Source organism: Aythya marila (assembly GCF_965140915.1).
Source record: "Aythya marila genome assembly, chromosome: 5".
In the NCBI taxonomy this organism is placed as follows: Eukaryota; Metazoa; Chordata; class Aves; order Anseriformes; family Anatidae; genus Aythya; species Aythya marila.
The window spans coordinates 51,910,092-51,937,334 of NC_139046.1; the positions used below are offsets into that span (position 1 = coordinate 51,910,092).

Here is a 27,243-nt window from a genome sequence, read left to right on the forward strand (position 1 = left end):
TCATGTCGCCCAGGAGATCGCGGCGCTGTGCTCCTTCGCCTTCATCCGCAGGGCAGCGATGCTGGAGGTCTTGCGGTCGGGCTCGCTGTTCAGCTCGTAGCCATTGAGGCCGGGGCCGATGCCGGCCGTGCCGAAGAGGCCGCCCACGTGCGTCTGGCCCACGTGGCCGCCGGCGCCGGAGACGCCGAGAAAGTCGGAGACGCCGCCAGCCGCGTGGGGATGAGCGTGGGGGGACATGCAGGAGGGCACCGGCTCGCAGGGGACGACGCAGGCGGGCACGGGGGAGGCGGCGCCGTTGTTGCCGATCCAGGAGGGGTTCTGGATCTGCGGGGAGGGGAGGAAAGGAGCGTCAGGGATTGGGGACAGAGCGCCGCGTGTCCCCCGGGTGAGCGAAGCGTGGCTTGGAGCAGAGCAGCGATGGACAGATGGACAGAGGGAGCAGGGCAGGGCACGCACTCACCTGGGCGTAGTTCTCAGCGCGGGTGAGCAGGGGCAGCTCGTAGGCGGTGGAGAAGTGGGTCCGGACCTGCTGCATCTGGCCGAACCGCTCCCGCTTGCGCCATTTCGCTCGCCGGTTCTGGAACCACACCTGGGGGCGAGAGGGGGCACGGGGCTGTGAGCAGGGGGACACCTGGAGCTTCCCTGGCAGGGCTGGGACTGTCCTGTGCTCCAGGCTGGGAGCACCCAGGCAAAATTTGGAGCCCAGCTTTGGACACTAGGGCCTGGCTGGTGCCACCAATGGCTCCTACATCCCGCTGCCTGCTTTTCCCCACGTCTGGCTGCTGCCAGCAGTGCTCATGGTGCCAGCCAGCCCCAGACAAGAAGTGCAAATTCATCTGGGTGTGCTGGTGCCAGGCTGGAACTGGCAGTGCTGGGGCTTTCCCCAGGCTCAGCCCTGGCTGTGACGATGCCGTCGGCTAAGACCTTGTATTTCCCACTGAGCTCTCCATCTTGCTTTTCTTAATATTTTTTTATTTTATTTTATTATTATTTTTTTAAAGGTGCAGCATCCCTTCTCTTCTTGGCGCTGGAAAGTGACAAGTGCACTTCTACAGCGTTTCATGTGCCCTGCTTTGCACCTAATTTGCTTTGTGGGGTTTGTAGCTCTCTGCTTCGCGGTGCTGCTCAGATGCCTTCGAGGCAGCAGAAAGACCAAAACGCTGTTTCTGCTCTTATTTTTACTGGCTTGACATCAGTGTGGATTATTGCACTGTTGTCAGCAGCATTGCTCCTGATTTGCATCAGCGTAAGAGAGATCAGAGCCTGGCCCAGTGTCTTCAAAGCCTCTTGAAGCCTGTGAGTCAGGGAAACACATCAATCACGCGCTGCTTTGAAGGCACTGAGCGATGCATGCGATCACCAGGGGCTGGGTTGTGCAGGTCACGCCAGCGCATGAAAGGAGCGGTCCGGGAGCTTCTGCTTCAAGTTTTGCACGGTGACCGGGGGGCAGAGGGGGGCCCTGCGAGCCGCAGCTCAGCGTGGTGATGCCAGTGCTCAGCCAGTGCTTCACAGGCTGCTGCAGAAACGGGAGCCCCTTTTGGGATGCCCCTGTCCTCAGAGGGCAGTGGGGCAAGGCAGAAACTTGTCTGGGAAGAAATCAGCACAAGGATTAGTGCTACATGAGGCTTTCTTATGGGCACAACTTCCTTCCTACGAGGATTTCCAGAGGGTGCAGTGAAACCAGCAGAAGGCTCCCAGCATCATCCCACGCCGCGCATGAGAAGTGTCCGACTGGAGCAGGCCGGGTGCCCCAGGCGTCCGTCTGCTTTTCTTCTCCCTCCTCTTGGCACGGCCACTCCAGCCCAGCTGCAGGCCAGTCCCAGGGCTGGCCGGGCTCACGCCGCTTTGATCTGCAGATTCAAAGCCCGCGGTGCTGACCCGGCTCCGCGCGGGGCGGCGGAGGCCCCGCTGTGCTCAGAGGGGCGCGGAGCAGGTAGGGAGCTGCCGGGCGCCGTGCCGGGGCACACATATGCCGGGCACATGCCGCTGTCCCTGCCTGGCGAGCCGCTCACCTGCACTGCCCTGCATCCCCCCGGCCCCTGCCTTTTTGCCTTGGGTGTTCTGGTGGTGGCAGAGCAAAGTGGCCTAAGCTGGCAGGCCCAAGCATCTTCGGTGGAGGTGCTGGTGGCTGTGGCAGAGAGGTGGTGCTTCGAGGGAAACGGCGAGCAGGGCAGTGGGTGATGCACAGACATCCACTGAGACCGAGAGATGTGTTCCTGGCTCCCTCGCTCTCAGAAGACACCTGCTTTTTTTTTAAAGGACACCTGCAGGAGCGAGAAGCGTGCATTTTCTGTTACCTTCAGCCAAGGTGCCACCTGTGTGGGATGTGCCCATTGGGGTTGTGGCACGTGGGGCAGCCAGGCAGGGGTTCTCATTTTGGGGACTGTGGGCTTTCCCCCCGCTGACGATTAGGGCGGCAGCGCAGGCGAATGGCGTGGATCTGACTCCTGCAGACAGGGCTTTGATAAGCGCCGATGTACCAAATAGGCCCTATAAAAACCTACAGAACTGAGAATGTTTCATGTCTCCATAAACAGGCGGCCATATGCTGGTGCCTACATCCATATGCATGTGCCTCCGACGTGCCACGGGGGGCGGCGGGGCTGGGGAGGGCGTGAAACAAATTGCACAGCTCCTGCCCCCTGTCCCCCTGCCCTTGTCCCCCACCGCCCCACTGGCAAGGTACAGGTGAGGGTGCTGAGGCCTCAGCACCCCTGGCCATCGCTGGGGACCACTCAGGGGCTGCACCATCGCTTCGGTCCTTCCCCAGCATGAAAGCAAGCTCCCCTCCCTCCTGGCTGCTCGCCCCCTTGCAGAGCCATCTCTCCCCATCCCTGCTTCCTCCTCCCTCCGCTGGGTCTGTCTGTCTGTCTGTCTGCCTCCAGGACCGTCCCCCTGCTGACGGCCAGGCCGTCTCCCCTCTTCCTGGAGATGGCCACCAGCCCTTTGCAAGAACAGAGCCAGAATTCATCCTTGAGCGCTGAAACTGGACACCATTTTATCAGTGGCCTGGAATGGGAAATTGGAGCCTGGGATGAGAGAATTGAATAACTTGAGCTTGTTTTCATTTCATGTTTAATTTCCTGCAGGCTTAGCTCAGTCTTTCCGCTCCTTCCACCAGCCTCCCAGGGTTTTATGGGGGAAAAGGGATCAAGATATATTACTTCTTGCTTTGCTTTGCTTTTTTTTTTCTTTACTTTTTTTCTTTTTTCTTTTTTTTTTCCAAGGCAGTGATTTCACTACAGCCAAGTTTGACATTTCCCTCTCACTTTCAAGCCCCTGCCGCATCACAGGGGCACCACTGACAAGATTTCATTAAGAGACCCAGCAATCATAAGGCCGGCTCTGAAGGGGGCTGGATGAGGGGTTGTGTTCCCTGGCTGTGAAGCCTCATGCCATGCCATGCCATGCCACGCCATCCCACCCCATCCCATCCCATCCCTCCCCTACCCAGGGCTCTGAAGCTGATGAGGGACAGCGCTGCCTGGACACAGAAGGACGCCCACAAGGCTTCCTCATGCCTTCCCCTTTCCTTTGCCAGCCTCAGCCGTCCTTGTCTCCCTGCCCTGGCTTAACCACCACCAAGAAAAGCTGTGGCAGCCCTGGCTGGACTCGAAAAGCTCAGGCTGCCAAGCAGGAGCCCTTACTGGGTCTCTGCAGCCCAAAACATTGAAGAGGAGGAGAAAGACACAGGATAAGTGCACTATGTGGGAACTACGTGAAAGCAATGCCCACTGCACACCTCTGCAGGTTGGTTTCAGCGTCCTAGCAGCAGCATGCATAGCAGGGGTCTCTCCTGGGGGCAGAGGGGGCAGGCAGGATGCCACCACCCCATTCACACGTGGCAGGGCCATGCTGTGCCCGCTGCTGGCACGCACACTGCTCCGGGCATCACCAGCTGCTATTTCACCACTTCTGATGGATAAACCCAGAGCTGCCACTTCCCTGCCTGGGCTCTGTGCCTGATCTTGCCCATAACTCCTGAGGGAGACCAGGCTGGCTGAGGAGGACAGCCTGCTCTGGCTCAGCTCGGTCCTTACAGTAGGAGTTGGTATCCCGTGCTGTCACCCCATGCCCTTGTGATGTGTCCCCGGGAAATGCAGGGCTGCACCCAGCAGCCAAAGTAAATAGCTGACTGCATCCCCGTTACCTGCACTCGAGCCTCGGTGAGGTCTGTCCTCATGGCTAGTTGCTCCCTGGCATAGACGTCCGGGTAGTGGGTCTTCTGGAAGACCTTCTCCAGCTCCTCCAGCTGGTAGCTGGTGAAGGTGGTGCGGTTCCTCCGCTTTTTGCCCTTGTTGCTCTCCGAGTCCGCCTTGTCCATGGGGCTGGGGAGGTCCGTGCTGGCCCTGTCCTGGGGGACTTTCACCCCGGCCTCCTTCACGCTGAGGTAGCTGCTGTCCATGCCCGAAGGGTCGGCGCTCGGCTGCAAGTCGGCCTCTCCCAAGCCGCTCTCTTTACCTGTTTGGGGAGGGAGAGAGAAAGAAGGAGATGGGCATAAATCTTATGGTCAGGTGTTTGGTTCAACCAGGAGCTTCTACAGCTCAACAGGTCTTTAAGAGAGACAGCCAGGTGGTGACAGTCAGGAGGAACAGGGAAAACAGGAGCCTTTTTTTTTTTCTTTTACATTTATTTCACATTAGTCTATTTTCAAATGCTCTAAGTCCAGGATCAGCCTTTCTAAGAAACAGCCCCACCATCTAATGATAGCCCGACAGGGAACTTTCCCTTGGGAGTCTTCTGTGCTGTCATCTCCAAGGTCATTCATGCTAACCCGGACATCTTTGCCAATATCTTTGGAAATCCCTGTTTTTTCCAGCACTCATCCCCAGTTATGACATTGGGGATAAATAATTCATTATTTACATGTAGTTTTGCTGAACAGCTCTGTCACAGCTTTACGAAGGAGTGGATCTGAGAGGAGGGCTGCGTGCCCGTGCCCTTGCCCTATCCTCACTCTCACAGCTGAAAGGCTGCGTCGAGGCAATTTGACAGAAAGGGGAAGGATGAAACGTGGCCGTCACTCGGGCACAAGGGCAGGGAGACACAAAGTTAAATGTGGGAGGATAAGAATTGAAGGATTTGAGAAAGAAATTGCCCAGTTAGTGCAGAGGAGTCCCGGCCAGGGCTCAGACTGACACTAGAGATGAGGAGGGAGATATTTGCCACTACTACTCCACTGTGTTTTCAGAAGTACTTGTGCTTTCTAACCCTGGTCTCTCAGACTTTTGAGGAGCTCAAGCAAGCCTTATCCCATCTATCTCAACTCTCTGCATTGGTCCCTAGGAGGTTTTGTCACAATTTATGCACCCTGGGCACTGGGACCTGGGTAAGTCACCTGCTACGGCAATGAAATTTATTATTTTCCACAGCAATCATAAGACAATCATAAGACAGCTCCAGAAAGTCTGTAGCAACTGCCTATGAGAGACAACAGAGATGGAGTAATAAAGTATTCCATTAAATTTTCCCTGTTCTCCTTTCCTTTCCTTTCCTTTCCTTTCCTTTCCTTTCCTTTCCTTTCCTTTCCTTTCCTTTCCTTTCCTTTCCTTTCCTTTCCTTTCCTTTCCTTTCCTTTCCTTTCCTTTCCTTTCCTTTCCTTTCCTTTCCTTTCCTTTCCTTTCCTTTCCTTTCCTTTCCTTTTCCTTTTCCTTTTCCTTTTCCTTTTCCTTTTCCTTTTTTTCTTTTTTTTCCTTTTCCTTTTCCTTTTCCTTTTCCTTTTCCTTTTCCTTTTTTCTTTTTCCTTTTTTTCTTTTTTCCTTTCCTTTTCCTTTTCCTTTTCCTTTTCCTTTTTTCTTTTTTTTTTCCTTTTCCTTTTCCTTTTCATTTTTTTCTTTTTTCCTTTTCCTTTTCCTTTTCCTTTTCCTTTTCCTTTTTTCTTTTTCCTTTTTTTCTTTTTTCCTTTTCCTTTTCCTTTTCCTTTTCCTTTTCCTTTTCCTTTTCCTTTTCCCTTTTTTTCTTTTTTTCCTTTTCCTTTTCCTTTTCCTTTTCCTTTTCCTTTTCCTTTTCCTTTTCCTTTTCCTTTTTTCCTTTTTTCCTTTTCATTTTTTTCCTTTTTCTTTCCCTTTCCCTCTCCCTTTCCCATTCCCTTTTCCTTTCCCTTTTCCTACCCAGCCTCCTACCACACCATGAGCTCTGTGTGTAGAAAATCACAGGAGGAAAATCATCTCAAAAAAAAGGGGGAAAAAAACCAACACAGGTCCACGGAAGGCCCCTGGGAGATCCTGCCCAAATCCCAGCTGGACTCAGAAGGCAGCAGGGCAGCACCTCGTCCTTGAGGTGGTCATGGCAGAGCTGCAAATCACCCTCCACATGTACCTATGTGCACAGCAAAGCTCTGGGCCTGCTCTGCTCTGCACTGGGATGAAGGAGGAGGCCACAAGCATGGATAGTGGCACAGGGCGGGGATGGCGTGCATCCACCCTCGGCTGAGCGTCCCGAGGAGTAAGGCTCATTCCCCAGGAACGGGATCCCTGACCTCCAAACAGTCATGCTAAACGCTGAAGTGAAACAAATTGCATACATCTGCATATGGATATGCCCAGACTTCCTGTAACTGGAGATGGCCTCAAAGTTTCAATGCAAAGTTTGGGGTGTCTGTTTCCAATCAAACCTGGAGAGACCTTGAGTTACATATTGTGAAGAGCTCCATGACAAGGAGGTAATGTGAGCATCGTTACACCCTTACGAGCCCGACCGGGCTGCTTGGTGCCTCCTTCGCTGCTGACGGCCGCTTCCTTCTCCCTCGTGGCAGTGGAAGGAGGACATTTGCTGGCTGCTCACCTCTGCCGTCTGCCAGACCTCTGGCACTGCTGAGCCCTTCCCAAGTCACCCCACAGCAGGTGCCAATGGGCAGGGACAGCTTGGGGCAGCTGGGCACGTGGGTCCCCAGCATGGGGCTGCTCTGCCACGGCTCCTTTTTGGATCCTTGCAAGAGGGAAAATGCCTTTCTGGTGCCACCACGTTTGTGCTGGGAACCACAGCTGAGAAACCCAGACCATGCTGATCACTTGGGTGCTGTGGTGGACAGGTGCCCACCGAGGTGGCTTGGCAGCACCCTGCTGTCCTGCAGGGACTGGGCTTTCAACCACATCATCACCATGTTCGGACTCAGTGTGTATCTAAAGGGTGCTGTCTTGGGAGGGTGAGGATGTTAAACCCTTCTCTGTGTACGGTCTTATCCGTGAAATTTAATTTAGAGTGAATTCAGCTTGGCGCATCCACACGGCAGGGGAGAGTGGGACGTTTTGAGTACACAAAGCAGCATCAGGCTCAGCTTGGCACAACATCTCCTTTGCACAACACATGCCGTGACTCCTGCAAGCCGAGGCCGATCCCGTGCCGGCAGCCCCATGCTCTGCGAGGATGCACGAGAGCTGCGTGGCCAGCATGAGACCCACAGGCCTTGGCAGCCTCTTTTTCCGTGCCTAAATACCAGCGCTGAAGCTTTCCCTAGGTATGGCTTGGACAGTGTTCACCGCAGTTCTTACCAAGGAGGACTTGCACCACCCATCCCGCCAGCACACCTCCAGGACCTGGCCAGCCACGGTAACCCTACCCAGCCCTTGGATCGTGCTTGAACACATGCTGAAGCTATTATGCTTTTCCCCCGAGTTGTCTGTTGCAGCCTTCTGCCTCCTGTCTGTCATTGCAGTCTAGAAGGCAGCACAGGGCCATCATTTGAAAAAATAAAAAAATTAAAAAAAAAAAAATCCACATTTTGGGTTACATAGGATAAAAAGGAGCGGCTGGATTTTAGACATAAGGAGGAATTAATCTTTAGGTTTATTCCCACTCAGGGACTGAGCACTCTTGTGGTCTGCAGATAGAAAGAAGAGTTAAAGATGGAGAGAAGACCCAGGACTTTGCGGCTGACTCTGGCATTGCTGATTTTATTAGCAATGATCAGATAATTAATCAAACCTTCTTGCTTGGGCCCAGGCGTAACACTGAGCATCATTCATCTCTTCAATGCAAGAGGTATAAGGCTATGTAAGAAACCATTGTTCTGGCAGCTGCAGCCAGCCTTGCTGCTCAGTGGAAACTGCTTGGAGCATCTCCATTTCCCCTCTGGATGAGGATGAACACAGATCCTTGTGACCAGCCTGCCCACAGTTCCCTTGAGCTTGCCCGAAACAGAGGTGATCCCTGTATGCGAGTCCATTTATCCCCACCGAGGAGCTCATTTGGTTGATCCTGCAGAACCTGACGGGAGGCTGGAACGTACTCTGGCAGCTCTTCTGCTGGTGGCACGGCACGCACTGGCTCCCCTTGTGTCAAGGAGACCACTGGGTGAACACAGACGTGTGCATGGCCACAATCCATCTCTGCTGACCCGACCAAAGCTGCTGGAGCTGCTGCTCTGCTGCCTCCTGAGGCTCCACAGCCTGCATGCATCATGACATGCTGCTGGAGGATAAAACCCGCAGATCCAAAAGCTGTGAAATGCCCGGCGACCTCGAGGACACAGTGACAGAGACAGCAAATTGCCACAGAAAAGCCGACTTGTAGAAGGAAGGGTGGGAGAGAAGGCCACTTCTTACTGCGATGCTCCTGACTGCAAAGCAGGAGCAACGCTAAAGCAGAAAGGCTTCTAACCCACTTCCTATTCCTGAAAGGCAGTTTTGGGACAGTGTCGAAAGCGCCACACAGCTCAGATGGGTCTGCATCCTCCTGGTGGCCACGCAGCCAACATGTGACTTCAGCCCCAGGCTCTGTCTGCACCCTGCGTGCCTCAGGGATGCTTCCCGGGGAGACAAAACTGCCTCAGCCCTGGCTGTGCTTGGGTCCCCTCGGCTGGCTGCCTGCCTGATGCTGTGTAAATCACTGCGAGGACTTGGGGACAGACAGCCTGATAAACATCAGCCCTAACGCTGCTGAGGAGTTTACATCACGCCAGTCCTTGGGAACGCTTGTGTGTGTGTTATTTGTTTGTGGAAGTTGCTGTTCCTTTCGCTTTTTTTTTTTTTTTTTTTTTTTTTTTTTTTTTTAATTTCCCCCTACAAACATCTGCTTTTGAGGGTGTGTATTGCTTTATTCTCTGATTAGCTGAATTCACACAGCCTGTGGCTACTTGGGGAGAGCTCAGCATCAACTACAAATGCACCATGAGCTGCTCGCTCCCCTTTCATGCTATTTAAAGGACACTAACAAAACTGGCTTTTATATAAACAAATCAGTTCTGCAGGCTCTGAATGGAAGCTGTGGCGAGAGCAAAAAGGCACAGCTTATACCTCAAATCCTTCTTCATGTGGCACGCTCATCTGAACACCAGGAAAGAGCTGACCAGCAAATTCTGAAGGCACAAAAAAGCCTCTGCCATAACTGCAGCTCACCTCCTGGCTGCCAGAAAGCAGCACAGAAAAAGAGCAAGAACAGAAAAATGCCCAGCCATTGCCTCCACAGGGAGCAAATGAAGCTGCTTGGTTGGGTGCCACGGCTCCTCACCACCGAAGGTGAGCAGAGATTACTGTTTATGCCAAGTATTGTGGAGCTGGAGGTCTCGCCTCTCCCTGATGGACCCATGAATTTCATAGAGACCTGGTTCTCTCCTCTCTGACGGTCCTCAGCAGCTGCAGTGGTAACGCAGTGCTCTGGGGATGTGCTCTGCCACGCACACAGGACGTTTTTTCAGGCGGCAGCAGCGGGAGGTGACAGTCACCCCCGTGTGGCTCGGTGGAAGCCAGACCCCGGTAGGTCCCACAGAGGTAGCTCCACGCTTTGGATGCTGATGGTCTTCATTGTGCCAGGCCACGTGCAAAGTCCTGCTTGAAGGTCTCACAGCCAAAGTGGGTCAGCTATTGCATTTTGAAGCGTATTTTTAGATTTTTTAAAACTTTTATTGCCCACTGTGGGCAATAAATGTCTGGGAAATAATTGTGCTACATCCTACTTGCCTCTCCAACCAAAACAAAAGCCACCTAGCCTGCATCTCGGGTCTGGCTACGGCATGGTTTAAGGTGATTCACCCCATCAGATGTGCCTGCGCCTGCCTGGACAGCTCTCACGCCATCGGCCACTCCATCAGTCTGTGCCTTTATGTCCTTCTGTCTGTCTGCTTTATGAAAGTGACCCTGCAGCAGTGGCAGCCACACGCTGCTGAAGCTCAGCTGCCTCCCAGAGGTGGCCTCCAGTTGCCTGTTTGGTGCTGCTGTGACCGACACCACGTGGCAGAGCCCAGGGGCAGGAGATGAGCTCCTCTCCGTCACGAGCTGAGCAAGATCTGAGCTGTGTCTGCACCAGGGAGTCCCAGTTCAGGACAGACTCCAGCAGCTTGCAGGCACCCTCTGGAGAGGCTGCTTTTCCTCGTGTTCCCCATTTGTGCACCTGAGCACCCCGCTGGGGATGAGCTGAGGCCCCTGAGCCTGGGCAAGATGCTGGGGCAGGACAGCCCTGGCTCCCCCTGAGCATGGTGTGTCACTGGGGGACTCGGGTGCTGACGCTTTCACTTGGAAATTGGGAAGCAGGAGTGATGGGAAAGCTGAAATCAAAACAGAAAACACCCAAAGCTGGCTGAACCTCACCAAACCGCAGAAAGGGTTGAGCTTAAACGTTGGGCCAAAGTGTGAGCCAGGCTCTTTAGCAAAACAGTTCTGCCGTTCTTCAGCTTTATACAGCTGATTAGTAAAGAAAGGCACAGACGAGGGAAGAAAAACATTCAGCCTTTACCAAGTGTGCCTGTTCTTGGAAGCACGGCTAGGACTTATTTCCATTCTGACTGCACATCGCAAAACTCGGGGCCAGCCAGGTCTGGGAATTGCTAATGTTGCTGCGAGCACCAGGCTTTTGTAAGCAGTCCAGGAAGAAATTAGGATTCTGGCTACCAAACCCACCGGTTCAGAGTCAGCGGGGCTGGGAGGCGGGCAGGCATCTGCTCGGCTGGCAGAGAGGAACAGGGCAGCAAAATCACAACCTGAAGTGAAAAGCAGCGTGTAACCAGAACGGGAACATGCTGACCAAGGACGAAGACAAAATAACAGCAAGGCTGGCAGAAGCAGGCTGGTCGCCTCCAGAGCTCTCCTCACCTGCTGCCAAACACCTCCTGGGTGGGGGCTCAGGGGATGGGGACGGTGCTGCAGGCACCCCCTGCAGGCTGGGGGGTGGCCCCGGTCATAAAGGAAATAAAGGAAAACCCATCGATGTCTGACCTGCCTGGAAACTCCAATTGCTCCTTACACAGTCTAAACAAATATTTGGTTAAATTACTCTGAAAGTCACGGTCTTTTTATATGCATCCCAAAAGAGTGTCATAAAACATCTACAAAAAGGACTCCATTAACCTCTGCTGCCCGGCGCTAGAGGAACATATTTCAGCTCCGGTTGAAGTGAAGTTTAATAAACCCTTGGCCTCTGCAGGATCCCTCCAGCCGCTCCTCCCCTGCCCCAGCCTGGCGCCGGGCTCTCCGTGCCATATTGGCATTCACCACTGAGCTTGTGCCACGGCCGAGGCACATCGGCGATGCTCCAGCAGTGCAGTTTGGGGTTTTGGGGTAGAGGAGAGAAGGGGAAGGGTGGTTGAAACTCTCCCCCGTTTCTCCTCTGCTTCCTTCACAGTTCAAGTGCAATGCCTTCTCATCCATATATATGTATACATATGTGTGTGCAGCTCTGTAATCTCTTTGCAATGAAGCTTTGCCAGCTGATCAAGGAGTAGAAACAACACTGCATGACTTGGCCAATGGCTCCCAGGAGACCCTTGTGCAAAAGCCCAAGCACTTGGCTCGCAAAGGAAAGGGATGAAAATGATTTACAGAAGCAGCGAGGCAAAGGTTTATTGATAATGAGGCACTCAGAGGAAATGGGATGAATGTGCCTGAGATTCCTTTGGTAAATGAATAATGAAATAGTATTTGCAGCCGGCAACTGACATTTTTCATTTTCAGTTGAGAATAGCAAGACGCAGGGCAAATGACAGTTATTAAGGAAAAAAATCCATTAGGTAATGCTGAACAAGGAAAGCCTCAACAAAAGTGAGCTCTCACTTGTGAAAGGGGAGCCGCCAATTGCTCAGAGGGTAAACTGCTCATGTCAAGGCATTCAGAACACTGCGTGCCCCAGGCCCCGGGAGGGGGGATTTCATTTCACTTGAGGACTACTTCACGTCTTTAATTGTCACCAGGAAAAAAAAAAATAATAAAAAGAGGTTTGCATGAGCCAAGAGAATTGTTGGGCAGGGGACAGCTTTTGTCTGGGGCTGGTAAAAGCAAGCAAATCAGAGCAGAAGCTCTGCTCCACCCAGTGAACAGCTCTGTGCTTTCTCCTCATCGTCCAGCCTGTGGAGGCAACTCTTACCTACTGCACGGCACCCACACCCTGCCCAGCAATGCCACAGAGTCACAGAAAAGCCGAATTTGCTGTGTATTTATGTGTGAAAATCAAAGCTGCCACTACTGAGCAAGTGAGAGCCACGGCTCCTTCAAGCTTGTTCTTGGACTGTTTTTCAGAGGAAAGGCAGGAAGCACATTTCCTACCCAAAACCCAGCTCCACGACGAGTTTGACACTCGCTACACAGCACTGAGCACCAGAACTTTTGAAAAAAGACATTGTCAGATTTTTCTGACAGAGGAAAAACAAAAATGTGCTTGGTTTTAGCTACGTTCTTGGAAACAGCTTAATTGGTTCAGATGAACTTAAAAACAAAAACACACAACAAAATAACAACTGTTCTACTACTATTATAAAAACAGCCACAGGCAAACAACAGCTATGGGAGTTTTTTAGCCCATTTTGTGAAGTTTTGATTAAGTTAGAAGCAGGATTTTGGTAGGAAGTGTCAGACAGTAGACACAAACAAGAGGGACTCTGGTAACACACTTCTGAATGGAGAACAAAAAGTCATGAATCTCAAAAACAGTGAAACTCCTGGAGCACCACTAATTCTCAGCAGAAGCGGGTGATTACGTGAAAGACGATGACCATGAAAAATCAGCCTAAATTAAAAACGGTACTCACATCAGTGGTGCTCGTGCCCACTTCTGTGTTTGTTTCCAGTTAACATTCCAGGGTAGGATCATACTGACATGAGTGACTGCAAATGTCAAGTAAACATTAGCAAATATTTACAGAAATTGTTTTTAGGAAGTCGTGAAAAGGAGAACTTGCCCCAGAAACCTATTTCTGCCAGGGATGCTCGCACAGTCAGGGGCAGGAAGGACTCCATGTGTCCACCATGTACCTACCTTCAGCTCAGCAGGGCAGATCACCTTTTGGCTTCCTGACCCTTGTACACATCGACATGCACGTGCAAAGAGCTGACCAAAGATGACTCACAAGCACCATCCCGAGCACAGCCCTACATACTGGGTAGACTGGGATTCCCTCGGTTTCCAGCAGGACCAACTGGCCTCTGCTTCCCAGAGCATCCTCAGCTCTCTGGCTGGGCGAGGAGCTGACGTCTGCAAGGAGAGCTGCTGGGGTTGCACGGGGTTGCTTTCTCCTTCCCTCCCCTCTCAAACCCAGCTTCCCACACAATGTCTCCTTGGCTATCTGACCGGACTTTTTCATCATAATTTTGCAGCATTCATAAGCAACAAGCACGCCTGTACAGGAATGTGTGATTGCTGCAGCTACTGATTTTGTTCATAAGCCTTGCATACACACAGTCAGACACAAATAGGGGTTCTCCAAACTACAAAATTCCTGCAGTGACTACACTTATGAGGCTGCAGATTGCAACAAACCAGGGCTTTTTAGAGCCAAGGCTTTAGTGGAAATGGTGGAAACCCTCTGTCTCAAAGAAGGGGTCAGCGAGCCCCTTCGCTGGGCCTGCCAGCACCCGGGGGCTTGTCTGGGCCTGGGGACACGTGAGCGGAGGTAGCTCACATCCTCTCTTTTCCAAAGTGAAGATGCAGCTTTCTGAATCGGCTCACGTCAGTCCCCACAGGCACTTCTAACAGCAGATGAAGCTGCGTCTTATACACAGGGATCACACAAGTGCTGTGCAGTACAATTCGCTCAGACTGCAGGACATACCGAAATAAATAACCCTCCCCTGTAATAACTCCCATGTAAAATAACTAACAGCTGAGAGAGATAACGTGTGTGAGGGTAATTTGTCAGGAACACGATTTGAGCTAAACTGAAAAGAAAACCTCAGTGCTCCATCATTTCTCATCAGCAAAGGGGCTAGGATATTCGGGTACTATGGTAGGAAGCTCTACAGATGATCACCAGCTGGGGACATCGGGAATCCAGCATCTTTTCTACTTATTTAATGGCCCTTGCCCCCGGGAGACGGCTGTGCCAGCAGAGCAGCGGCTGGAGCAGGGCTGATGCCCAGGGAAGGGGTGGCCTGGCACAGATGCGCAGGGATGAAGAGCATCAGAGAGATCAGTTTAACTGTTTACATACTTGTGCCACATTTTCCTGCTGGGCCATTTTCATAGGGCCAATTTCAGATGCCGTGAGATGCTGTTGTGGGCCTTTAGCTGCAGCTAAAGTGATGCAGCTTCCTCTGGAGCCCCTGAGAGGGAGATCTCAGCAAAGCTTTTGGTCTTAGTGAAATCTGTGAGCTGAACAGGGCCATTCCCTGTTTTCCCCAAGCAGGGAAATTATTTCTGTCAGACTCAACACTCATGGTTGTGTTCTCACTGTCGGGGCCCCTCTGGTCCCTCATCCTGGGCTGGGAGCCCACTCGCCTCTCACGCACTGGCGCGTGTGCATGGTCACTGCGACGCACCGTGCCTTATCTGCCTCGGGCTCCTCATCCCTCCAACTCCACAGGATGTGGGATCAGCCAGGTTTCCACACGTGAGCCTACCTCAGAGAGCATGCATTTTGCCTCAGGCCACACTCGCAGTTGTTTTTCTCAAGAAAAGCCTGACCCACTCCACATGGAGACTCTTGCAGCGTCCCAATAGACCCAACTGGTGCGTAACAAATGGCCCAAGTTCAGGAACTGCTCCCGGGAGCCTGCTGTGGCTCCTGCCTGATGCCTGAAGAGAAGAGCTGGAGTCAGACTGTGCTTTCCCCTTGTACTTTTCTAAAAGTCGCTAAAATAAACAGAAGAGACCAAGGGCTGGATTAGCCCCAGTCCTTTTGTCATTCTCCTGTAAGGTATCTGGGGGACCCACTCCCAGGTTTCTGGTGCTGTGCAAGATGCGCTGAGGTACCTAAATCTTTAGGAGCAGCACCAGGAGACCAGATGGTACAAAAAGGGACATCTACACCAGCACGAGACACTTGCAGATGGCCCAGTACCTCTCCCAGCACCATCCAAGCTTTCCCTGCTCTGCCAGCTGGAGAAAGCTGGGCAGCTCCTATTGCATTTATTAGCATCTGACAAACCTGCCGAAATACTTTGGCCTCAAAGCCTTTGCCATGCTGCATGTTCCTTGTGTCTAGGCCCCCAAATATGGTGAAAAATTCATGCCTTAGAAGCTCAGTTGCTATCATAGCCTCTTGGTTCCTTTTTGGGTAAGATTCAGGTCATTTTCTAAAGAAATCCATAGCTACCAGCAAATATTGTCTGGCACGGTCCATCTCAGGCAAAGACCCAACAACATCAGCAGCAATGAATGGCAGTGAGGTCCCCAGGAGACAGTGCTCAGTAGGGTTTCTCCCCATCTTTGGGGACCCACTTTTGAAATGTAGCCCATGCAAGAAATGCATCACATTTCCTGTAGTAATTCTCCACCCTCTGTCTGCATTTTCCTCAAAACCAGTTCTCTCTTGCCCTGACTAAGAAAGAACGCAACTTCAAGATGCTCAATGGTTTTGACATCATAGCAAAACCTCAGAAACTCATATTTTTTTAGTATTTCTGGTATAATGAACTCCCATGAATACTCATCACCCATTGTTTTATTTCCCCCTCTCCTATACAATATTTCGCCTTTAAATTCCAGCTTTCCCACCATGACCAGAGAGCTTTTCCCCTGCTACTCTGAAGGCAATCCACACTCCAAAGCAGACGTTTGCCAAATGACTCGTCTTTCCATCATGCCCTGTGTTGAGACCAGGAGCCTTTCTGAGGTATGCTGTTAGCTACTTGAACCCTGCTCTTGTACATGTGCATCTACTGGCTGAGGCAGATCCATTTTCATTTCTGCAGACTGTGAAAGAAAGGAGAAAGTAAGCACAAAGAAAGGAGAAAGGAAGGAGAAAATAAGGATGGGAGAAAGGAAGGAGAAAATAAGGATGCTGCACGTTTGCATGCAATGCCAGGACCACGAGCTTACCTCCACACTAAACAGCTGGGTGGAAGTATCTAGGTACTGAATCGCCACAGGATCACACATATACATCACTAGCAAGTTTTGCAGCATCGAGTCAGCCTGTGGTCAAGTTCCCTTTGGTTTCGTGTCAGCACCGTGCCTGTTCCCAGCTGCGTGCAGCAGAAACTGCCTCAGCTCTGAGGCCACTCAGCCACCCTCCTCCAGCAGCTTTCCCCTCTCACAAGAAGCACTTTGCAAGCCCACAGATAAGCCCCTGACAGTAGGGTTGGTGCCATGAGGGCTGTGAATGCCAGGAGACCAGCCGGCTGCTCTCTTTCCTCACTCTTGGGACTTCCCCAGAGAGGTTCACCACGTGCAGGGATGTTCTCAGCTGTCACAGAGGGACAGACACGCAGCTCCTGCTCTGTTCATCTCTCGAGCATACACTGGCGTTGGGAGACCCATGTGGTAGTTTGCTATGGACTTGTGCTAACATGAAAGCCATTTTCAGCTCCAGATATCCATGGTGGAAACCAAAATGAACCTAGTACAGCACATCTTAGATATTATCTATTAATGGCAAGGCACAAGCATCCTTTGATTAACATAATTTCCCATATTACACAGCACAGCCTTCCTTCTAACCAGGACAAGAAATGAGGTCCAGGAGCTGGCTGCAAGCTCAAAGAGACAGCTCAGGGACCTGCCTGAGGGAAGCACTACAAACATTGCCCAAACCTTCTTCTTTCACATGAGCCACATCTGTAAGGGTTGAAAGGCCCTGGTGCTCACTGACCAGGCACCAGCCTCAGCAATCTGCACACAAAGCCTTGCAGAGATCGCTCCTGATCCCAGAGGCTCAGTCTCCTGCTGGCATTTCTCCTCCACGAGGCTGTTTTCCCCAGTCGCTGCCTTCCCTCTCACCCTGTTCTGGTTTGGGTTCCCCTGTTGTCTACGTCTAGTTTCAATTAATTACTGCATAACCTTGACGAACATCTGTGGTGCCTGTACATTGCACGGACATGCAGTGACCTCTCTCTTGCTACAGCACCATGGATCCCTCCCTCTGAAGTGACCACTGCCAAATGGAGACAAGTGGGACGTTCAACCAAGAGCACCACTTTTTGCCAGCAAGGTCAAGGAAACGAGGATTTTCCCCAGAATCAGCCACACAAGCACCCTTCCCAAAAGCAAGTTATTTAAAGGTTACAGAGAGGAGAGGATTGCTCTGAACACTAACTTAATATCTCCCCCTGGGCACCACAAAGCCTTGCTGCAGCCTTAACACCAGCATCACCCTGCTTACCACGTGCAGCTCCAAACAGCCCTGCTTCCTGAGCTGAGTTCGGGCCTTTCAGCAGGTCTGTACGAGGCTCTGTCCTGACTAGCCGTGTATTTATGGCAAGCCTCTCTATGGACATCTCCCCTCCCCAGCAGAGCCACTCTTAGCCCAGCCGCAGTACTCGCGTTTGATGTTGTAGCCAATCCCCCGTTGCTCTCTGCCCTGCAAAATCTCCTTTTTCTAACAGCTTGAAGTGGTATGAGCTGGGTGAAAATACTCTTCTCTCTAGCACAGAACTCTGTAAGACTTAAAGCATCCAGCTTCCCTCTCTTCCAGTAGCAGCTTTCTGACTCCCGCTGAAGGGCTGAAACGCAGTATTTAAGCTCCGCCATAAATCCCACAGCTTCATGGAGTGTTTCTGGCCTCCTCTTACTCCGCAATCTGCCTAAACGTCTAGCAATTGGTCCATCGGCTATTTATCTTGGAAGTCCTCACTGGCATCTGGAGACGTGAGGAACACCAAATGTCTGCAGGTCCTCTGCCAATTTAGGTGGGTCTCTTCTTCCTCTTGCCTCCTAGCATTTGGCTGTGTCCTGTCTAGCTCAGACTGATATCTGGCTCCAATCTGCTTACGAAGGTTCAGACCAAATCTTGATAAGCCAGGTTATGTCTATAACAGAGTGCTTCTCAGCTCTCAGGTATGGGTCCTTGCCACAGCTGTGCTCCTGACTGCTCCAGGCTGAGGTCTGGGCATGCACCATCCCAGGGGAGGCTGGAGGAGAACCACGCGGTGCTCCAAAAGGTCTCGTGGCATCCTGACCCAGACACCAGCACCACAGTCCAGGCCACAACACATCTCCCTGCCCCAGGGTTCGGCCTCAGCCTCTCCTCGTGGATAAGAGCCGCAGAGCTGGGCTCCACCTGGCTTCTCTTCCCTGTGGGAATGGACGTGTGCTGGCCTCCCTGGGGGTCCTTTCTCAAGTGTCATTGCTGGGGCTGGAAAAAAATGATGCCTGCCTGTGTTATGGAGCACACGTGCTGCAAACAGACAGTCCTATGTGTGACCAAGTCTTGTGTGACTGCCCCGACAGCCTTGGACCAACTCCACACCCAGCAGGCTGGTACCCTGGTGATCCTTTGGTTTGCTTTTTGAGATGGTTTTCTATTCTTTCAGAAACCCTTGTTGTGGATCAGGCATCCTACTAAGTTTCAGGCTGAACAACACCTTCCTGTTTCCCCTGATTTGTGACAACATCTTCTGTCCTGAGGTTCCCAGCACGTCAAGACCCCTCAGATCCCTCTGGGCACCATCCTTGCAGAGAGCCATTTCCAGGTTGCTTTTGACCACTTCTGAGGAAAGTCCCCGCATTGCCCTTCACTTACTGAAGCGTACAACTTTGTTTGGTTTTCATTTTTGGGTGAATTCCTTTCACTTTCTAGTGCTTCTGAGGAGCTTAGCTGTCTGTAAGCACCGTTGTTATCTGATCCTTCTTGCACCAGGAGAATATGCAGCTCCCTGCTTCCCTCTTTGGAAACTGAACCCTACCCTTGACACCAGCATGAACGCTCCTGACCAAAGCAGACAGTATCTGAGGCCCCGAGGAGGCAGTTTCCACTGCAGGGAGGAACTGGTGAGGTACTTCTTTAACGCAGTGGTGTTTGCACACAAAGCCCTATCTATCTCCCTGAACACAATAGCAATCGACAGCAAGTCATTTCTAGACTTGATATTACAAGTTTCTTTGATTTTCCCCAGGCAGATGCCTGCCCAAATTGTTTGTTCTGTCTCTTCCCCAGGTTCCTCATTTCCCATTGAATAGCTCCTCTGACTGGCCTTGACTTGCTATTGACTTCCCCTATTTGTTTTTGCAGCGGTTTTGGTTACGATTCCTCTGCCCCACATGCACACATATATCTCACCACCAAACCCGTGTGGAAGATTTGCACTGAGTTTGGTTGCGCCTACTTAGCTCAGGGCCTGTGCAGCCCTGCCAGTGGCTCGTGCCTCACGTGGTGCCTCCAGTTGCTTCGTCTCTCTCTCCCTCCCTCAGCCATATCCCTGCTTTTCAGACTTTACAGAAAAAGGCAGTTGCTATCTTTAAACAAGCACTAAGGTTTCATGCTACCTCAGCATACAGTGTGCTTATCAGTGACTGAAACAGCTTACCTTTCAGGCTGCATCACCTGCTAGAGAACTCACTTGCCTCACAGCTGATGAATAATAAAGAATATGCTTAGGAATAGTACTGATTCAACCAGCCCCTTCCAGCAAGCAGATGAACTGCAACAGGGTAAAGCCTCAAATCACATCTTCTCAAAACAAATAAACAAACAAACAAGCACATAAATAACTATCAGATTCTACAGACATTTAACTGCTGAGTGAGGTGATGCATAGCTCGTGACATATCAGCTTGTCATGGCTAAATCCTGCTGGGACCTGAGGACTGCAGCTACAACATGTTGAATCACAGCTATTCCTGGTGGAGAGATGAAGAATGCGATGCTGGCGGATTCGTATCATCCATAAAATCGGTCACAGACCACCTTCCATAACAGTGCTAAGCCTGCCACTGCTCATCACTCCTCTGAGCTTTCTCAGGTCCTGCTCCCCCTGCCTCCTGTCTTCTGTCTCTGCTCCTTTCTCCCTCCACCCTCCTCTACTCCCCACTGAGACTTCTCTCTTCAATAGAAAAATGTCCCTAGAAGTATTGTGCTGATTCAAATTGTGGCTACTTATGTGACAGTCAAAATATGAGGATTGTGTGTGAACACGAATAAAAACACAGCCGAGCAGAATCAGCAGCGTGTATAATAACATTGATTCAGCCGAACTTACACAGAAAATAAAGTGGAGGTCATTTATTTAATGTATGTAAGTAGCCTTCCTCCTTTACTTAAGAACTCTCATTTACAAGTTGGGGCAGCTGAGAGACATGTAACTGTTGGAAATTACTCTAATGCTTTATTCATGGGAAACGTTCCCATCCGTCTCTTAGTAAACGATTCTCATATCACAGGGGTCCTGTATTAGCTGGGTTACGCTTGCGCTTCTCCTAATCCAGAACTATTTATTTTTTCTTTTTGAAAACATATCTATATTAATATTATTACCAATTATTATTATATATGAATACATAGGACCTCTGCTTTCCAAACTGATTAATGGTTAGAATACATTTTTTTCCAAATGTGTAGGAGGAACACATGACTTTCAGGGCAGCGATTTCTCAGCCTTTTCTGAAAAGCAGTGACGAGACCAACCCGTCTCTTGTTTTGACCAGCACGGGTTGCCCAAGGTGATGGAGCTGCTTTTGAAAGGTGAGCCCATTAACGTGGGCTGGCAGGTTAAGCCTATGTTCTGTACCGAGAGATGTGAGCATACGAGGACGTGCCGATTTCTACAGCTTCTTGCCCCCAACGAGGGCCTGGCCGTATGGAAACGGTGCCTCAGCCCTCTCCAAACCCAAGCTGAGGCCCTCTGCTCGGGGACCTTTCCCCCCGACCCCACCAGCGGCTGCTGGGGGCCTCCTGCTGCAGCAGGCCCGGGGACGATCGCACTGGTGCCACTGCGTGGCGACAGCTTGCCCTTGCACAAGCCGCTGGCGGGCTCCGGGTCTCAGTTTTTCCAGCTGCGAAATGGGACGAAAAACCTCTTGCTGCCACGGGGCGCATCGCGCCTCGCAGCCGAGAATTGCTACAGCTACCCCAACGCCCTGAACAGGCTCCAGGGCGAAAAGCGGCTAAAGAGCAGGGACCGGTGCCACCGAAGGGACAGGGACGGGGCTGGAGATGTCCTTCAGCGGCAGACCTTGGCTCCGAGCCTCCCAGACACCACCTCCCTCTTACAAGGGAAACTCATCATGGCTTTGAATGCAGGGCTTGGAAAGGGAATAAATCTTCAAGATCTGAGGGATTGAAGTCTGCACATTAGCTCCCCTTAAACCCTGAGTGCATTTAACATGGGAGGTTGGAAACCACAGCCAAAGAAATCTCTTTTGATTCACAACTTGTTTTGAGCAGTCACCCATAAAGCAGCCAGTGAATCACTCCCGCCGGTTAGTCATGCAACCACACTGGATGTACACTCAAAGGGAGCACAAAATAAACAGCCTGCAGCTCCAGATAACACACACACAGCTCATTTGCGCTATCTGGCATCAGCATATATTGTTAATAGCACTCCTACATCAAACCCTTAGGAAAAGACGCACTCAGTAAGCATCTCCAAATCTCTCTCCCCATCGGTATTTTCCCCGTCTGCTTCGCGCCGCGTTGCTTTCAAAACAATTCGGACTAGTAAAAGTTTAAGACTTTTTTTTTTTTTTTTTTTTTTTTTTCTTCCCTGTCTCTCTCTCTCTGCACCCTTCTCGTTGCTGGTAACGTCCTGCCGGAGCCGCAGCGTGCGATGCAAGGCTCCGGCGGAGTTAATCCCAGTCGGCAGCGGGCAAGTGGCAAATAAACAGCTCTAGTGCGAAAAGAGATCGTCGGCGAGGAGCGAGCGGCGCAAGCACAGGGGGAGGGAGGCTCCCGGTCCTTTGACACATGAGTGTTATAAACAGCTCGGGTCGGGAATCCTATAAAAGTCTCCAGCCAGCTCTACCGGCCGAGCCAAGGGAAGGGCAAGGCATCTTTGGGAAGAGCCGCGAGCGAGTCCTCCTGCGCAGGCAGGGCAGCGAGCGGGAGCCCTACCTTGGCGTCCTGCTGCCGAGGAAATCCCGCAGCTCTCCGCGGAGGAGATCCCGCACCTCCGAGCGCCGGGGCGAACAGAGCCCGAGCCAAACTCCTGGCGAGAGCTCCCTCCCCTCCCTGGGAGGGTGCCGGCGCCCTTGAATGGCAGATCTGGTGGCCCTATTGAGGGAAGGAGCGGCCGACTGCGGGCGCGGCGTCAGCGGTGCGGGGCACGGGCGGCCGAGGCGGCCCCGCTCCCCTCCAGCTCGCCCCCAGCCCTCGCCCCTTAACCCCGGGGGGGTCTGGTCTGGTCTGGTCCCGTGCCGTGCCGTGCCGTGCCCCCTTCCCCGGAGGCTCGCCTTTATACCTGCCCGCTGCTCCCCGCGGGGATGGGGGCAGCACCTCCCCACCCCTTCCCCGGCCCCCCCCGGGCCGAGGGCACCCGCTCTCTCCCCTCCCGCCTCCCTTCGTCGGCGGGGAAGGAGCCCGGCAGGGAGCCGGGAGCCCACGGCAGAGCTGCGGGATCCCCCCGCCCCAAAATCCCTCCGAGCCTCCCCGTCCCCCCCGCACCGGGGCGGGTGGATGCCCAGGGGGGGTCCGCAGCGCTGCCGGAGCCTGGGGCGGGGGCTCGGCATCGGCCCTGCCTGGGACCGAGCCCCCCCGGAGCAGGACGAGCTCCGAAAACCCCAAAGGGCTCCGAAAACCGGCGGGGGCCCTGCGAGCTCCAGCCCCGGCAGCCAGCGGTGTCCCCCGGGAGACGGGAGGGCCGCCAGCAGGCTCGTCCTGCCGCGCCTGCCGTTTACATTACGTTAGGAGGAGGAGGAGGAAGAGAAATGCGTTAAAAGTGTCATTAAAAAAATAAAAATAATAATAAAAAAAAAGAAAGAAAGAAAAAAAAAATCCAGCAGCGAACCTCCGATTCCTACGGCCGTCGCTTTCCGCGCTTCTGCTAACAGCGCGCTCCAGCCTGCGCTTTTGGTTTGCTCTCTAAATAAAAGACACGGTCGTTATTTGCATAACACGGCGCTCCGAGAATTTCCTCCGCAAGAAAAAGCCCCTTTTTCCTTTCTCCTGCCTCCCTCGAGCAAACATCCCCAGCGCATTCGCGGTCTCCCCCAAGCTTTCCCCCTCTCCTAAGCCAGGATATATAACCTGCTCCGAGCGGGGTTATTTAAGATTTCGGCTTTAATTGCGGGACGAGCCGTGGCCCGCTGGTTACAGGCAGGACGAGGGGAGCCGAGCTGGCAGCGGGACCCTCCCGAGCCCCCCGGGGGGCTGCGGGGAGCCAGCCCCCGAGCTGGGGCCGCTGCAGCCTGGCCGGGAGCGCCTCGGCGAGTGCCGCTGGTTTTTGGCCGGGTATTTACGAGCGCAGCTCTCCCCTGCCTGTATTTCCCCGTACAGTGCAACGGAAGGGGTCTAGGAATAGAAGCCGGCAGCAATAGATGGCAGGCATGGGCTTTTTATAACTCGCAACGACTTGTTTATTAAAGAGTTAAAATTAAAAACCCAAAACCCCTCCGGCCGGCTGCGGAGACGCGCACGGGCAAAGCGCCCCCAGCAAAAAAGGGGCGCAGCACAGCAAGGGAGCGGGCTGCTGGGGCACAGCCCGGCGGGAGAGGCTTCGCCGTGCTCGCCCTCGTGTGCTTCTCTTTAATTTATTATTTTTGTTTTTGGTGTGTGCGATTGAAATCGCAGGGCAAAACCGGGCACAGCATCCCACCGCGAGCTGGGGGGAGCCGGGGCAGCCGCCGGCCTCCCGAGAGAGATCGCCCCTCGTTTGCCCCGGTGGAAGGGGATCGGGGCTGAAGGGATCGGGGCTGAAGGGATCGGGGCTGAGGGGATCGGGGCTGCCGCTGCCCCCGCCTCAGCGCCGCCCGGCCCCGGCTGCGAGGAGGCGGAGAGGCGCCTGCGGGTGTCCCCGCCGCAGTCACCCTGCGAAAGCCCAATGTGGCTGTTATTAGCGAGACTCGCTCTTTAATCGTTAGCCCTTATTATTATTATTGCTATTAATTATCCTCGCGGATCCATGTGGCTCTTATTACAGCCCCAGCGGCCCCTAGCCACATCACACGGGGCTCGCAAACGTACTGGGGCTCCGGGCCGGGCCATCGGCTGCCGATGCGGGGCTCCCACTCGAGGTTCAGCCCGGAGCCCCCCCTTGAAAATAACCCGGGGGGGACCCCCGGCGGCGTTACGGCCGCTGAGAGATTCGGGTGGCTCTACCCGGGGCTGTACCGTGTCGTCGCGGTGCCCTGGGTTTTTTAACCTACGAAGACAAGAGAGCCGGTTAGCAGAGCGGGGACGGCACCGGGGCCTCCCCTCGCATCGCCCCGCAGCCCCCGGAGGCTCCGCGGGTGCGGGGGGGCTTCGGCTGCGCGCAGGGGCAGCGATGGAGGGATGGGGATGGGGAGCTGGGGAGGGGGGAAGGCTCCTCTGCCTGCTTCCGAGTCTAAAAGGGGCAAAGGGAATGTGCGGGGGAGAAAGAGAAAGTAAAGAGGGCACTACAAGGAATGCGGGGATACCCCAAAAGGCGGCGAGAGAGCGGGATGTGAGCGGTGAGACGGCCGGGCCTCTCCCGGCGGCTCCTGGCCCTTGTCCCTTGTCCCTGTCCCTGCCCGGGGTCACGGCGGCCCCGGCAGCGCACTGAGCTCGGGCCGGAGCAGCCCCGATTTCCCCGCATCGTGGGGGAAAGGAAGAGACGTTGTTTCCACTTTCCATTCCAAAAAAATAATAAATAAGTATATATAATTGTTTTATCTTCCTGTTCTTTTTTTTTTTTTTTATTTTTTATTTTTGCCTTTTTCCCCGAATCGCCCAGGTTTAGCAGCTGCCTCCCCCCGTGCCCTGCCTTTTATAACCGCACGCCGGGGAAGGCGAGGAGGAGAAGCGGGCCCGGCCGGGCACACGGCAGCGTCTTTAATTACCGCTAATGACCCGCCGAGAGGATGCGAGCGGGTTATCTGCAGCGGCCCGGCAGAAATCAATTAGGGGAGTGGCAATTAGGGGAGAAAGTGAGAGGCAGGAAAGCGGAGAGCCGGGGGGACATTCCCCAGCACGGCTCCCGCTGGCACCACGTCCCCGGAGCGAGCGTTTTGCGCGGAGCTGCGGCCCGGCCCGCTCGTCCTTTCCCTTTCCGTCTCTCTCCCCGCTCGCTGCGGGTGCCCCCAAACCGGGGACACTCCCCGGGGCTGGGGATGCATCGGCTGTGCTCGGAAACGACGCTAAAATCACGGCGAAGCGGGACTAGTGGGGGACCCACCGCTTCCCCCGGGACCTGCGGGCTCCGGAGCACGGCGCAGCCCCTGGAGCCGGGAGGGGGGACCCTGGAGGAGGGAATTTTTAGGGGGGCTCGTGGTGCCGGGCAGCCGTCCCCGGGACCCTTTGCAGCACCGGGAGCCTCTCTCCGGGCTGGTCCCGCTGCTTGCCTCGCCGCACGCCCGCCACTCACCGTAGCAGGGGACCTGCAGAGCTCCGTTGTGGCCGCTGCTCTCCTGCAGCTTGAGGTTGCTCTCCGGGGGGGTCTTGCAGGGGCCTCGCTGCATGTAGAGGTGCTGCTGCTGCTGCTGCTGCTGCTGCGGAGGGTATTTGTTAAAGGAGGCCGGAGCCCCGGCGGAGCTGGGAGCCTGCACGCTGCCATCCAGGGACTGACATTCCTGCTGGCTGTAGCGGCTCCGGCACTTAGCGCTGCTGTCACCAAAGCCTTGTCCTTTGCTGGCCAGGAAAGTAGGGCTGAACTTGTCACTTGCTTGAAATGCCCTAAAAGGCGAGGAGCCTTCTGTGCCCTGGGAGGCTGCGTTGTAGTAGGAATCCATGGCAGCCGGATCACAATAAGAAACACAAGTATCAGCATTCATTCCTAAAATTAAAAGGCCCGAGTGTCCTTAATGCGCTTGGAGGGGCACCAGGAACCTCTTTTTCTCTCTCCCTCTCGCATACACACACACACCCACAGCTGGGCCGGGGAGCTCTAAGAGGATTCAGATGTTCTTGAAAGCTGACCAGATCTCCAAGCCCCCTTAAGATCTCGCACAGTAAAAGGGGGCTTTTTCTTTCCCTCCCTCTCCCTCTCTCTCACACACACACTCACTTGCTCTCCGTCTCTCCCTCCAAACTATCTACAGCCTAAAGAGAGGCTTCTCAGGGCTTCCCCCCCACACATAGAAAAAAAAAAAGGAAAAAAAAAAAAAAAAAAAGGAGAGAGAGAGAGAGAGACCTCTCCCCCAATTAATATGTAGATGATGACAGTGGAGGGGAGGGGGCCCGGGGAGGGTTGTGCGTGTGTGTGTATGGGGGTGTGTGGAAGCAGACAGGGGTGGAGGTCATATCTTTTGCGTTAAAAAAAAAATAATAAAATAAAATAAAATAAAATAAATAAAATAAAAAGCAGAAAATCGGACACACGACGTGCGCGCAGCACGGGGATGAGCGCGGGGACGCGCGGGGAGAAGCGGGGCCGTGCCCGTGCCCCCCCTCCCCGGGCCGTCCCGGACCCCCGGCTCCTTGCCCCCTCCCCTGTTCCCCAGGTGTAAAGGAGGGGATCAAAGGCCGGGGGGGCTGCAGGGAGGGATTTTAGCAGGGGCGCCGAGCACACGAAATCGGCCCCGGCTCCTGGGAGCGGCGGAGGTGAACTTGCAAAGGGACGGAGGCTGCAAGGAGCCCTTTTTGGTTTGAAGGGTCAATTGCGACCCAAAAGGGGCTTAAAAATAAATCAATACTCACCTTCCGTCGCCCCCCCCCCCCTCCACCCGCCATTCAACCTGATTCCCCTCCTCCCCCGTTTAACTCCTGCTACCCCTTCCACTCGCTCCTACCCTGCCTTCCTCCCATCCCCACATCTGGTTCCTATTGCTCGCTTACCTTGAAGTTCTCAGTAATAAAGATATTACGCAAACTACATCCACGGTTCTTCGGTCAAAAAAAAAAAAAAAAATAAGAAAAAAAAAAAAAAAGGAAAAATAGAAAGAAAGAAAGAAAGAAAGAAAAAGAAAGGAAAAGAAAGGAAAAGAAAGGAAGAGAGGCAAGACGAGGGAAGAAGGCCCTTAACCCCTTGGCGGTGCCGGCTGCGGGCTGGGAGCGCGGGGCTCCCCCCGGCCGGGCCGTGTGTCTTCCCCTCTCCCCCCGGCTTCCTCCCCCCG

General features: G+C 53.4%; 1 protein-coding gene across 1 annotated transcript; it reads right to left on the bottom strand.

Moving 5' to 3' along the window:
• Positions 1–25,962, bottom strand: ALX4 (ALX homeobox 4; the record flags this gene model as incomplete). Its single annotated transcript, XM_082760522.1, has 4 exons — positions 1–324; positions 461–589; positions 4,151–4,461; positions 25,557–25,962. The coding sequence occupies 4 exons, from the start codon at positions 25,960–25,962 to the stop codon at positions 1–3; spliced, it is 1,170 nt and encodes a 389-aa protein (XP_082616648.1).
• Between the last annotated feature and the right edge of the window lie 1,281 nt (positions 25,963–27,243).